The following is a 14,311-nucleotide window of genomic DNA, read 5'->3' on the forward strand; positions in this document are numbered from 1 at the left end:
TCCCCCTTTTTTGGCATCTGGGGTAAGGGAGAGAGACTAAGATGAAGACCACTCACAGACCCTTTCTTCCAGCCTCTATCCAGCTTGGAAGCCTGCGGGCTGGTTCCTTGATCATCTTAACCTTTCTGTGGGGTGAGCGCTTAGCCCCACCTTTCTCTGGGTGTCTTCTTCCCCATTCCATCCATGAGAACACGCATCTGCCACAAATAAGGCCTGAGCGGCAGTGAAAAGCAGAATGAACAGGGAGCCCCGAGAGAAGGAAGCACCCCTACTCGTTGGATGAGAGGCAGGGACAAACAAGGGGCAAAAGGCACCCTCTGAGCCTCCTTAGTTTCTGCTCTCCGTCATGGGAAGGGAGTAGAGATAAATCCGAAGCCTGTAATTGGCAGCCTAGAGATAGCAGAGCAACATGGTTCCGTTCCCTTGGCTCCTGGAACGTTCTTTTCTGATGGCTTTTCCTTGTTTGAACAAAAGACCCCTCTCTCCTCTTCCCCCAGCCACCTGATGCTTCAATGGGGAACCCTGTCAACACCGTACTTCATCCCCAGGCCCTTAGAACTCTGCTTAGAAGCCCATGGCAGGGACCTGAGGCGGGGGCGGTCAACCTGTGAAGACCTCTGCTCTGCTCTGAAGTTCCTTCCTTGAGGCTGGTTTCCCACTGGTCTGGGGAGCGACTCGGGCTGCAGCCTCAGCCTTTCTCTCTGGGACATGATGGCGGCAGAGGGAGGAGACTGGCTGGCTCGATTTCTACTAGGCCTCAGGATCCCTCCCAGACCCCCCCCCACCTCTTCCCATCAGAAATCTTGGGTGGCCTTTAGCTCCACACCAGATCAGAGGGCAGCAGTGGGTGGTCAGCCAAGAGGGCGGTTTGCCAAGGGCATTTTATTTGTGGTTTGCCGTGGAGAGTTACAGAGCTGAGGAGGCCCGTCCCTCCTGATCCCACTTGCTTAGGTCTTGGAGAAAGAAGGTGACAGGAGCTCCCAGGGTCACAGAAAGCAGAGGGGTAGGAGAGAAGCACGTGGAGGCACAGGAAAGAGATGGGACACCTTAGCCTGGGTGAGGGACAGTGGCCCACAGAAGAAAGAAATTGCCCTGAGACTTGGGGAACAAAACAACTCCTGACCCATTCCCAGCTTAGACTCTTAATTTCCCCTCTTGTGTGGGCAGGTATGGGGTCTTTCAAATGATGGGAACCTCTTTCTCATCTCCCTCAAAAAAGAAAAAAACTGAGATTAAGAATGTCTCCTTAACGTGATCAGCAGTTTGGTGAGGGGGCGCACCACCTCGGATTTCCCGTCCTCACATATACTCCTTCCCTGGGATGCCCCCGTCCCCTTGGGTCCAGCTCCACCCCTTCAATCACCCTGCTTCCAGCCAGGGGAAGGTGAAAAGCCAGAGGGAGGTACACAAGAGGACAGAGGGAGTTTGGGGGACTCCTCCCAACTTCGCACCTTCCTCCCCCATTAAGGAGGATCCAGGGGCCACACCGCTTTGAAGCTCGCCAGACTGGGGGATGCGGGGCCTTCCTCTCCAGTGCTGGTTCCCTGTCTCTCTGAGGAGAAGCCCTCCCTGGGAGCCGACGTGGTCTCGGGCTTTACCTCCAGCCCCTCGGGCCTCAGGGACCAGAGTCGGAGCCTCTCCTCAGCCCCCTGCGCCAGTCTGGCCAGCAGTGGACGCTCTGGAAAATGCTGGGCTGCTGGGGCACAAATGGGTCCTGGGAGCAGGGTGCCTGGAGTGGAGGACCCTGGGAAGGGCAGCTCTGGGGCGACAGGGGGCAAGAAGGGTGCTGAGAGGCGGGGCCAGTTGGAGGGGACAGCGAATGGTAGGGGAGGGGTGAAGGAGGCAAAACTGGGCAGGTCGTTCAGGGGGCTCCCCAGGTGGCAGCAAGGCCCAAGCCGGCAGGGGACCGGGGCAGAGCCAAGTCCTAGGGAGAGAGAGAGACAGAGAGAAGGGGAGAGAGGGAGAGAGAGAAAGGGTCAGTGAGTGTCCACCGTTGGAGATGCCCCCTTTTATGACCCACTTCCTATTTCTTTTTGCTCCTGCTTGAAACTTTCTCTCCCCACCCGGGCACTTTCCTTTTTTCTTTGCTTCACGTCTCATCATAAATGTCATTTCTTTGGGGAAGCCTCCATGCCTCCCCAGCCTGGGTGAAAGCCCCTGGACAACCCTCCCCTCTCCTTCCTGGTTCTCTCCTCCAGGGCCTGTTGTTCAGAATCAGGAGTCATTTGTGAGATTACTTAATATCTGTGTCCCCGACACTGTGGGGGCAGGAACTGCGTCTGTTTTGTTTTGGATCCTGGGATCCAGCCCAGCCTGGCGTGTATTAAGTGCTCAATAAAAATGCATTGGATGAATGAATTGAGGCTATTCTTTGCCATAATTCAATGGATCCATTCTTCTCTCTCCTCATCCCTGTAGAAGAAGACTCTAGTTCTGTTCTAGTCTGGCAAAGAGCTGGCTGTGTCGCTCTGGGTTTGTCATTTAAATTCTCAGGTCTCAGTTTCTTTATCCATAAAACCTCCTCTCCCAGCTAAGATCAAGCAGTGTCACGGGTACAAAGGGGCCTGCAGAGCTGTGAGGCCAATGTGTGTGGGGTGAACCCTAGCCTTCCCCTGCTCTGGCTGGCTCTGGCCCATAGCTCTCTTCCTCCAAGAAGCTCTCCCTCCTTCCAAATCTACCCCATTTCCCCAGGATCCTACAATAGGGGTTCCTAGCCTGGGATCTCTGAGAATGATTATATAGAATTTCACACCACTTCCTATAGTTCAAAAAACCTAACTCCAGAGCTTCCCTGGTGGCTCAGTGGTAAAGAATATGCCTGCCAATCCAGTAGACATGAATTCAATCCCTGGTCTGGGAAGATCCCATATGCAGCGGAGCAATTAAGCCCGTGTGTGTGTGTGTGTGTGTGTACGCGTGCGTGTGTGCGGGCACATGTGCGTGCACGCGTGCACACACAGTCATGTCTGATTCTCCAGACCCCATGGACTGGAACCCTCCAGGCTCCTCTGTCCATGGAATTTTCCAGGCAAGAATACCAGAGTGGGTTGCCATTTCCTACTCCAGGGGATCTTCCCGATCCAGGGATCGAACCTGGGTCTTTTGTGTCTGCAGGGGGATTCTTTACCACTGAGCCACCTGGGAAGCCCAACTAAGACCATGCGCCACACTATCGAGCCCGTGCTTTAGAGCCCGGGAGTTGTCACTAAGCCCGTGTGCCGCAGCTACTGAAGCCCGCACGCCCCAGAGCCTGTGCTTGGCAACAAGAGAAGCCACTGCGATGAGAAGCCTGTGTACACAGCTAGAGAAAAGCCTGCACAGCCAAATACATAAAATTATTGAAAACAACTAACCGACCAACCAAACAAACAAAACCTAAGTCCAGTTCCACATTTTTTTCTTAGCAAGGTCAAGTATGAACTCAAGGTGGTAACACCAGCAGGGCTATAGCTGGTGAAACCTGGAAAAACCATTTGCTGCTGCTGCTACGTCGCTTCAGTCGTGTCCGACTCTGTGCGACCCCACAGATGGCAGCCCACCAGGCTCCCCCGTCCCTGGGATTCTCCAGGCAAGAACACTGGAGTGGGCTGCCATTTCCTTCTCCAGTGCATGAAAGTGAAAAGTCAAAGTGAAGTCGCTCAGTTGTGTCCAACTCTTAGCGACCTCATGGACTGCAGCCTACCAGGCTCCTCTGTCCATGGGATTTTCCAGGCAAGAGTACTAGAGTGGAGTGCCATTGCCTTCTCCGGAAAAACCATCTAGTTATTACTTAATTCATCCAATTTATTTGGTAAGAACAAATTTCTGACATTGGATCTGTGAAAGGGGAAAACAGTTAAGACAATCTTTCATGAGGCAAAGCATGGACACCCCTGCCAGCGTTGTGTATCTGTCTTAGTCGCTCAGTTGTGTCTGACACTATGAGACCCCATGGACTGTAGCCCTCCAGGCTCCTCTGCCCGTGAAATTCTCCAGGCAAGAATATTGGAATGGGTTGTCATTTCCTCCTCCAGGGGATCGTCCCAACCCAGGGATTGAACCCACGTCTCCTGCGCTGTAGGAGGATTCTTTACCATCTGAGCCACCAGGGAAGCAAAGGTCATACAAGTATGGAATGTAGCCTCTACATGGACTGTAGAATGCCAGGCTCCTCTGTCCATGGAATTCTCCAGGCCAGAGTACCAGAGTGGGTAGCCAGTCCCTTCTCCAGGGATCTCCCCCAGGGATTGAACCCAGGTCTCCTGCATTGCAGGTGGATTCTTGACCACCTGAGCCACCAGGGAAGCCCAGCATGTACCTTCTCCTGAATCACTGTCCTTTCCTTGGATTCTTAGGTGAAGCGGGGACTGTTGTTTTTCCCCAGCACGGCTGTATCCCTTGGGGGTTCCGAGGACAGCATCTCCCTCAGAGCCCCACAGCTGAGCAGGCAAGTGGAGGGGATGGTTCTAAGAGCCTTCCTCCCCTTCCCCTCCCATTCCTAGCTCTAGCCCTGTGGCTTCCTGCCGCTGGCTCAGTAGTCCTGGCCTCTCGGCTGCCCAGAAGCAGTTGAGAGTGAAGGCGGAGTGAGGGGTTGGCACTGCCTTCTGGAATCCCAGTCCAGAAGTGGGCCATGTGGGTGCTGCTGGCCTTCCAGTGACCTAACCTGCTGAGCATGCCTCAGGGCCCCAGCACAGGTAGGGCCTGTACCCACAGAGGGCAGGGAGGTGCGAAACAACTCCAAGCTGGGGCTCGCCAGGGAATACTTTTTTTTTTTCCCCCTGATAGTTTCTCAAAGAGAGAAGCTCTGTGCCCAGGGCATTCCCAGAACTAGGAAGGGGTGGCTGAGAGTGGAAGAACAGGGAGGTGTTCAGGTGCTGTCTTGCTCTAGGCTGCCTGACTTGTGGCCCTGCGAGTCCTGGCAGGCCTTGGGCCACCCCACACCCACAGCCTTGGCTGCACTCGTGAGGGCCTGGAGCCAGGTGCTCTGCATTCTCTGGGAGGTGGGACCTCTGGACTCCCAGCTGCACTGGAGTGGGGCTAAGGCCAAGGGTCTTTGTTCCACAAAATTGCCAGAAGTGGAGGGACATGTTGTGGGCCTCTGCAGAAGAGCCTATGGTTGGTCAAGGATCTCTGTCACAAAAAATCTGATTTTGCTGCTCCCCAGGTTACAGCCCCAGAAGAGGAGGCCCCTGCCTGCATTTTTACCGTGTCCCCCTCAATCGCCGTGTGCTGCCACACTGGTGAGCTCCCAGTGCCTCTTTCCTGCCCCAGAACCTTTGCACACTTTGTGATCTCTGCTTGCCATATGCTTGCCTCTCTCCCTCTGAACTAAGCTGGCACCAGTTTACATTCTGGGTCTCAGCTCAAATGCCACTTTGTCAAGGAAGTCTTCCTGGCTGCTGTCTGCACCCTGAGCTTCTCTAGCATTTGGTACAGATACCAATGCTTGTCAGTTTGTTGGCTTATTAACTGAATATCCCTCTTGCCTACAAGCTTTATAAAGGCAATCTTGCTCACGTTGGCGCCCCAAGCCCTAGGACAGGGCCTGGCACATTCAACAGGAGCTCATGAGCTATCTGTTGAAAGAAGTAATGAGTGAATGAATGAGTGAAATGTATCTTCCCAATTTCTCTTCAACTGGGCCTCCTTCTGCACCCAGGCCCTTGCCTTGGTTCTGGCTCCGTCACCAGCTACCTAGATCTTCAAAAGCCTCCAACACCGGTTGTAGGCATCCTACATCCCTAACTCTACATACATCCCAAGTTGTCTTTGTAAAATGAACATCTGGACACGTTTCTCCCTCTGGGTTCCTTTTGCTTTCAGGATTAAGTCCAAGCCCTTCAGCATGGCTTCTGAGGCTTTCTGGGACTAAACGCCCATTTCCCTTGCCAGCATCATCTTGTCAGCTGTGTCTCTCCTCTTTCTCCTCATCCCTGGTCCTGACATGCCTCACTCTGACCATGTAAGCTACCAGCAGATCTTCAGATTTGACTACGCTCATTGGCAGCTTTTTCCATTATAAATGCTGTTCCGTCTGCCTGGACATCTTTCTCCATCTTCTTCTCCTGCTCAGGTGCAGCCTCCTCCAGGAAGCCCCAAGCGCACCTTGCGCTTCCCTGAATCCCAGTACTGGGCACTGACCACCCTCCTGTTTCTGCTCCTCACTTGTCTCTGAGCATCCTGAGGGCCGTCTTTCACACGTGGACCCCCACACCTAGTAAATAGCGGCTGCTGCTGCTAAGTCGCTTCAGTTGTGTCTGACTCTGTGTGACCCCCGTAGATGGCAGCCCACTAGGCTCGCCCGCCCATGGGATTCTCCAGGCAAGAGTACTGGAGTGGGTTGCCATTGCCTTCTCTGAGTAAATAGCTGGTGTGCACTAAATGTTTGTTGATTGTATACACGATGTGTTCCCGGACTCATGCCCGCTCTTCCATGCGCTCAATCTGAAGGGTTCTCCCCTCCTCTGTTCAAAATTCCCTGGGCCCTCTCCAGGCGCGAGCACTCACGGTGGACGCTGCTGCTGCTCCCCTTCTTGTTCCCAGAGGCCTCTGGTGGCCCTTGAGGGGTCCACTGTCCAGCCAGCTGCTCCGCCATGGCCCGATGGGTGAACAGCATGCTGTGTAGGAGCTGGGGAGTGAGGAGAGGCAGGCACGGGGGTGGAACGGTCCCTCCTTGGTATGTATTCCACAGTACACATTGTTTAACAACCAGTCATTAAAATAATGAAATAGTCTCATAATGGTTCTTAAGTCAGCACTGCCCACATGTCCTGCACCCTCTCTGGAGACCCAACCCCCTTCCTTGTGACCCATCATTAAAGGAGTCATGCCTGGTGCAGAAGGAGTTGCCCTCTCTCACAGGCTATATTGTTGGGATTGTTAAAAATGGAGGGGTGATTCAGAATATCAGTTCTGCCCCTGGGACACTCGGGGACTTGGATGCAGGGGGAGAAGAACATTGAAAGCTAATGGGCCCCCAAGGCAGAGAGGAGGGTGGGGGCATTCTGGATGGAGAGGCGAGGCCTGGTGGAGCTCTGGGGACAGGCCCGGCTTTCGTGCCTACCTCACTCTGCACACCCGTGGGGAGCAGCGCTGGCTGAAATAGAGCAGGGGCCCCCAGCAGCAAGCAGGGGGACGGGGCCGTCCGGATCTCCCACAGAGGGTAGTTAACGACGATGAGCTTGCTGAAGTTGAACTTGTAAGTGAACCTTTTGCCTTTGGTCTTGTGCAGGATCCTCTTATTGTAGTAATATCTGGAGATCCCAAGGATGAGAGCAGGAGGTTGGCAGGGAGGATGCATTCAGGAGACCCAGCCATATCCCCGCTCCCCAAGATTGGCAAGATTGACCCCTAGCTGTTCTTGGATAACCGCTAGACACACTCCAAAGCGTTTCCCAAGCCTCAGAGGGGCGGGAATTGGACAGGGGTGCCAGAAACCACAGCCTTTTTGTCTGAACTCTTCCCTCTCTGGTCACGTTGGCTGCCTCCTCTCACCTGAGGGCCCGGCTCAGCTTGTCGTAATTCATCTGTGGTTTGCACTTCCTGCGGCCCCAGAGGCGGGCCACCTCGTCTGGATCCTTGATGACGAATTCCCCGTATTCTCCCTGCTGCCAGGCAATGACATGGTGGAACTCCTCCTTCTGCAGCAGCTCTAGGATGAAGTGCCACAGCTGGATCTGCCGGGAGCCCGGGGACGACTCGGCTTTGTAGGCCCAGTCGGGGAAGGCCAGGCCTGGGGTGGAGAGGGGAGTCAGCACTGCCCCACCGCTCCCCGAGGCCTCCTCTGGGGCGCCGCTGGGACCCCTGGCAGAGGCTCACCTGGGATCCAGGCGTTACCAGCAGCGGAGATGGCAGAGAGGCCCTTGGCCAAGCAGCTGCAGTGCATGGTCCACTCCCAGGGAGCGAGGGCTGCGTCTGGGCCTTGGGGGGGAAATAGTCCCCTTAGCAGGAAGGGAAAGAAAAAGGCAGGGGAGAAGGAAGTGAAAGAGGAAGGAAAGAGAGAAGAAGGGGGAGACTGGGGAAGGGGAGTGGGGTCTGAGCAGGACACTGCCCCACAGCCAGGCTGGGCCAAACCTCCCCTGGGGACCTCCTCACTGGCCAGGGGCTGACCCAGGACTCGGGGTTTGAGGCTGAGCCACTTAAATAGATGGAGAGGAATGCAAAGGGTCTAGATCTTGCCCTCTAGATCCTTCCCCTGCTGGGGGATTTAGACAGAGAATGAGATCTCTTCTCAGGGCTTAACAGGATTGAGGTTTTTCCCAAGAGAAGACAAGCTAAAATGTAATTAATCGTTGGCTCTTTCTAAACCTTGAAGGGAAGGAGGTGGCAGATTGACAGACCCACACCTTTCTAATGCCTAGAATGATTTTGCATTTGAGAAGAGGAGGGACTCTTGTGTGTTTACTCACTGAGAAGTCTCAAGTGCCTAGCAGAGCACCTGCCTTTTCATGGATGTTCAAGAAATGATTCTTGGTAGAATCACTGAATGGTGAGGGATGTAGCAAGGATGTCACTTTATGTCTCGCCTACGTCTTCCCCTTCAGCACGTCAGCTGCCTGCGCTCAGGAACCCTGGGCGCCTCTTTCACTGCTGGCGCCCCAGATCTCAGCCTAACCCAGGGTCTTGTACTCACAGAAGCTCTCTAAATATTTGCTGCATTAGTGAACCTTGGACGAGGAAGAAGGAATCTTGCTGGTTCCCAGTTTAGCTTGGGGTGGGACAGGGGCAGCTGGTGAGACGGGAGAAGACTGGGGGACCAGTCCTAGTGAGATAAACTTGCCTGTTGCAGGTGAGGGGAGGAGTTGTCTTTGTCCCGACACCTTCTGGATGGGACTGAGGGTGGTGTGAAAGGCTGGCTGGCTTCCATGTCACTGGTGCAGGAGGAGCCGACAGACCAGAGGACAAGGAGAGATGGGAGGGGGATGGGTTCGGCAGAACGAGAGGCCTGCTTCAGGCTGGGCCAGACGCAGTGGGGTTACCTGACTGTTTCAACAGCTCGCTCACCAACAGGGGACCGGCTCACACCACCTGGGCTCTGAGTTTCCATCTCTACTGCAGTTGGCACGAGGCAAGCGCTGTTCTCAACTAGAACTTCTAGGCCGTCAGGTCTGGGGGCAAGTGAGAGCTTATCTGGAGTAGCCTCCTCACTTGCCAGATGAGGCTCAGAGAGGGAAAGTGACTTGCTACACCATGTGTGGCCGCCCCCCACCCCCCACTCCTATTCCACAGCACTTTCTCCTATATTCTGCTGCCTTAAGACTTAAATCATCTGTAAAAGTGCTTCTCAAACTCTAATGTGCATAAGAGTCGCCTGGGGATCTCTTTAAAATGCAGATTCTAATTCAGTGGGACTTGGTGGAACTTGAGATTCTGCATTTCTAACGAGCTCCTAGGTGATCTCAGTGCTGCTGGTCTGTGGGCTGTACTGTGAGTAGCAAGAACCCACGGGGAAACAGCATCAAGGGGCTGTGGGTGTTAAGAAGTTGAGGAATTCCGATAACAAGGTCGTACTGTATAGCACAGGGAACTATTCAACACCCTGTGATAAACCATAATGAAAAAGAATATGAAAAGGGATGTGTATATATGTATAACTGAATCACTTTGCTGTATAGCGGAAATGCACACAGCATTGTTAACCAACTATGGTGGTGGTGGTGGTTTAGTTGCTAATTCGTGCCCAACTCTTGTGATACCAGGGACTGTAGCCGCCAGGTTCTTCTCTCTGTCCATGAGATTCTCCAAGCAAGAATACTGGAGTGGGTTGCCATTTCCTTCTCCAGGGGATCTTCCCAACCTAGGGATGGAACCCGTGTCTCTTAGGTCTCCTGCGTTGGCAGGAGGGTTCTTTACCGCTAGTGCCACCTGGGAAGCAACTCATTGGAAAGTTCCTCTTTTGTCTAACCTCCAGCTGCTTGGGGATCTCTCCTACTTCAGCTCAGGAGAACGGATGGGGAAATAGGGGCTGCAGAGGTGACAGATGCCCAAGGAGGCGTGTTCCTTGGAGGAAGTAGATATAATTCCTAGGGCTGCCATGCCTGCTGGATCTGATAAAGTTTCCTGGTCTGGAGGGTTTGAGATCTCAGGTTTAGGATCTGGCAAGAAGGGAACAATAAACCCATTGGAGAGCAGACCCTCAAGGCGCCCTGCACTGTGGGGAGGAATTGACACATCTTGAACCTCACAGGAAGTTATCAGCTGAGATGGAACGCAGAGGTGCTGAGTGACTTCTCTAGGGTCACACACACAGCTCTTAAGTGAAAGAGTGCAAAGCAAGACCTTAATTCAACATTTATAATATTCAGCCACCTAGGTAGGCTACCACACCCTCTCTCCTGCTCCTTCAAAGAAAAAAATTAAAAATACTACGTCCAAGTAGGTCAAACTCTGGGTTTCCTAAATGCCTCAGCCTCCTCCTTGGCTTCTCCCATGTTTGTGAGGGTCCTTCTTGGATCCTCGCATGTCTGAGGAGCTTGCTGGCTCTGGGTGTGGAAATCCTCACTGCTGCTGAGCCCTGCCAAGTGTCTTCCCTCTAGTCCACCCTTTTCTGCAGGGGTCCCTGAGCTGGCCACGGGGAACCTTCAGAGACGAGCAGGTTTTACTTCTACCTTCACACCCAAGCATTGCTCTGGCTGTTTAACCGTAATTCCTCATACTTCTTTTTAAAAAAAAAAAAAAAATTGTTTTAATTGGAAGATAATTGCTTTACCTTATTGTGCTGGTTTCTGCCATATATCAGAGTGAATCAGCCACAGAGACACACATATCTCCTCCCTCCAGAGCCTCCCTCCCATCTCCCTCCTCATCTCGCCCCTCTGGGTGGTCACAGAGCACTGGGCTGAGCTCCCTGTGTCACATAGCAAATTCCCACCAGCTCTCCATTTTATACATGAAAACGTCTATTTTGCATTTTACACGTGCTAGTCTCTCAATCCATCCCGGCCTCTCCTTCTTCCACCATGTCCACAGGTCTGTTTATGTCTGCGTGTCCACTGCTGCTCCGCAAATAGTCTCATCAGTACCATCTCTCTAGATCCCATACACATGTGTTAATATACCATATGTCTCTTTCTGACTTATTTCACTCTGTTTAATAGGCTCTAGGTTCATCCAGCTCATTAGGACTGATTTTAACCCACATTCTGGTGGCAATGCTCCCCAAGGCTGGGGGGAGGTGTTCCTACTCTGTCTATTCCCCCCTTCTCCCAGCTCCCTCCCTCTTGTCCTGTGGGCTGGGGATTGAGGTGGGGGCAGCTCTAACAGGCCTTGCACAGCCCCTCCCGCCCGGACTACAGGATCAGTGCAATGGCCTGAGAGGATGAGTATTGAGAACCATAAATCACAAAGGATCATAACCCAATCTTGAATGATCAGAGAGCCTGCTCTTAAGGGCTTTGTATTTCCTGATGGGTTATAGTAGCAAGCAATTATTATTATTGTCTTACCATTATTCTGATTATTAATAATATGATTAATCCCCTTGACCAACGGCAAGGGCCCATTGCAACACATGTAGGTTCTAGGTCATTATTTAAGAAAAGCAACAGAGATAACAATGATAAAATAGACAGTAAGTCTTAGCCAGCCAAACGAGCCAAACGAAATGTCCCAAGCAGATTTTACCTTTTCAAGGGTTTAGTTAATATGAATTGGGCCCCTATCATGCACCTAGCATTGGGCTTGACATTTTTTTCCCTTATGTTAGTTACTTCATTGAATCTTCACAATGATCCTTTGTGATGGGTATCATTATCTTCATTTTGCAAGCTGAGGAAATTGAGGTTCAAAAGATTAGGAGACTTGCATAAGATCCCAGGGCAAGTGGTGGAGCCAGATGGAAACAGGTCTGTCTGACTCCAGGCTCCCAGCTGTAATCAATCAGGGCAGAAAACTTGGGAGCAGGGGCAAGGCTGGCAGGAGGCCCTGGGGTCCTGAAAGAGGCACTCCCATTAAACCTAAGGAGTGGGCTCTTTGCCTGAAAGATGATCAGTGGGAACCCCAGGAAGCCAGAGGACATCAGACGGGCAGAGTGGAATACAGAGAGAGTGAGAAAGACAGGAACACACCCAGAATTAAAAAACCCTCAGAGTTCAAGACCAAGGTTGCCTCCATGCAAAGTATGAAATTTGTGCCTCAAAGACACTTTGTTGTTGGCCCTTCTAAGGGGCTAAAGTGGATTGTCCCCATAATCTGATTGTTTGGACACAACCAAGTCTTCTCAGTGACTGCTTGATTGGTGCAGTGGGAAGACAGACTGTAAATTCAAAGGCAGCTGAAAGAGAGGGCAAGTGAGTCAGCGAGGAAAAGAGTGAATCAGAGACAAATAGCATTGCGGAAATTGGATGCTGTGGACACAGGTGAGGTCCAGATACCACCACAGGAGAGAAGGAAAGATCGGAGTGGAGAAAGCAGCCCAGAGGGGCAACCAGGGAAATACAGGCTGGTGGGCTGGGGGTGAGGTGGGGTGGGTAATATCTTCTGCTGGTGAGCACTGAGCAAAGTGTGTATCCCTCCCCCCCACCACCACCCACCACCAAATCCCCAATCTGATTAGAAGCCTCTAGTCTCTCCCCTTGATCTCAGCCCCAAGTGGGGAGTGTTAGTCCTGAGACCTTCCTTAATGCTATTAGTGAAAGCAGCTTAGGTGGGCGAGCAAGACCGCTGGGAGCCTGGGAAGGGCAAAGCCAACACCTTTTTCCTTGGGGAGTTTGGGGGAGGAGCTGGGATAGATGTCCTTCTTCACCAAGGACATCTTGTCCTTTCTGTCAGACCTAGAGACTCTAGGGCAGAGGACCCCTTCTGGATGCTTCCTGGCTGGGAATCTAGCCAGCTGAACCCTGGCTCCCTCCCGCAGGCCATCAGCCCACACCCGTGAGAGACACTGCCTTCTCTGCCACTGCTCTGCCAGGCTCATTGGACTCCTCCTGAACCCTTTCTTCCTCCTCCCCAGCCCTGAGCTCCATCTCCAGGCTCCATCTCAGCCGGCTCCTGTCCTCAGTTTCTCCGCCCCACCCCCACACCCAGGGGTCTCAGATCTTTACCTCCTCTTCCCCTCAGCCCCTCCAGCCCCTTGCAGACTGTCTCTGACTTTTGCCTCCATGGTCCCTGGGGACCGTGGGATTTAAAAGGTTTGTGTAACTCCATGGAGTAGAAACCCAAAGCCAGACACCCCCATGCTCCACCCCCAGAGCTGGCAGGAAGGGCAGTTAAAAGTCATGGGGGAAGTCCCAGACCCCTTAAGGCCCCATGGGCTGGGGGATGTGGATTAGGGTGTCAGGAGACCAGCTTCCAGCCCCACACCCACCCCTGCCTTGGTCTGGCCCCTCCACGTCTCTGTTTCGCTTTGTTTGACCTTTAATTTTCAACTGTTTCCTCCTTCCTTACAGTTTCTCTCCTCTCCCCACTCAAGTCTCCTTCTTCCTCCTTTCCACTTCCCGTCCGCCAAGCCTTCTCTTGCCTTACTTCCCCAGCTCCATCATTTTCTTTTCTCTCTGTTGTTTATACTTTTCTGTTTCAGTTTCCCTTGGTTTCTCTGTTCCTTACATCTGACGTCTACAAATCATACTGTCTACAAACCAAGCGGTCTGTCTTGCCTCCGCTGAGCCTGTTTTCCTTCTTGCGAGTGCCTCCCCAACCGCTCACCCAGCCTGCCCTGTCTCCGTCCCTGCCTCTCCTTATTGTTTCTTTTTTCTTACCTCTTTGTCTTTCTCCTGCCCTCCTGTCTCTCACCTGTGCTTCAGAGCTGGAAATCAAACCCAGGCCCCCAGCTTCCCGACCTGGCTTCTACAGCCCCTTCTCTCCCCCGCCCCCCACCAGCCCTCCAGCAACCCCTTGCCCTCTCCCCCAGCACAAACTCAGTGTCAGTTCCTTTCATCTCATTCCCATCAGCAGGGCCTCAGGGGATCCCCCTGCCTGGACACCCCCTGATCCTTCCCTTCATCCCCCCCCACCCCGACCAGGGGACAAGAAATCCCCTCCAGCAGGCGCTGCTGAGGTGGCTGAGGAGCCAGGCCAGCTGGAGGAAGTGAAAGCTCCCAGCCAAGTGCTGAGCTGGGATGAGCTGGCAGACCTTCCTGGGCTGAGTAACAGGGACCAGGAATGCAGCTGTGGGCAGAGGGCCTCTGGGGCGCTCTCCTCAGCTGGGGGCCTCTGATGCCTTCTGACTCAGTCCCAGCCCTTCGTGCAGTGTTGCTTCCAGCCTCCACCTCAACCCTCGTCCTCATCCCCAGTCTTACCGCGAGCCCTAACTTCAACTTCCACTAAACCCAGCTTACAACCCCATGCGTGTGCCCTGGACCCTCTCCCCATGGGCCCCCACTGCCCTTGAGCAGGG

At 53.3% G+C, this 14,311-nt stretch overlaps 1 protein-coding gene across 1 annotated transcript; it reads right to left on the reverse strand.

The window, feature by feature from the left end:
- Positions 1 to 1,160: 1,160 nt before the first annotated feature.
- Positions 1,161 to 7,864, reverse strand: ETV3L (ETS variant transcription factor 3 like). Its single transcript, XM_005898755.2, has 5 exons — positions 7,798 to 7,864; positions 7,474 to 7,711; positions 7,043 to 7,232; positions 6,487 to 6,607; positions 1,161 to 1,924 (listed from the first exon to the last, which is right to left on the reverse strand). The coding sequence occupies exons 1-5, from the start codon at positions 7,862 to 7,864 to the stop codon at positions 1,464 to 1,466; spliced, it is 1,077 nt and encodes a 358-aa protein (XP_005898817.1). The 3' UTR covers positions 1,161 to 1,463.
- Positions 7,865 to 14,311: the final 6,447 nt, after the last annotated feature.

Source organism: Bos mutus, chromosome 3, assembly GCF_027580195.1.
Source record: "Bos mutus isolate GX-2022 chromosome 3, NWIPB_WYAK_1.1, whole genome shotgun sequence".
NCBI lineage: Eukaryota > Metazoa > Chordata > Mammalia > Artiodactyla > Bovidae > Bos > Bos mutus.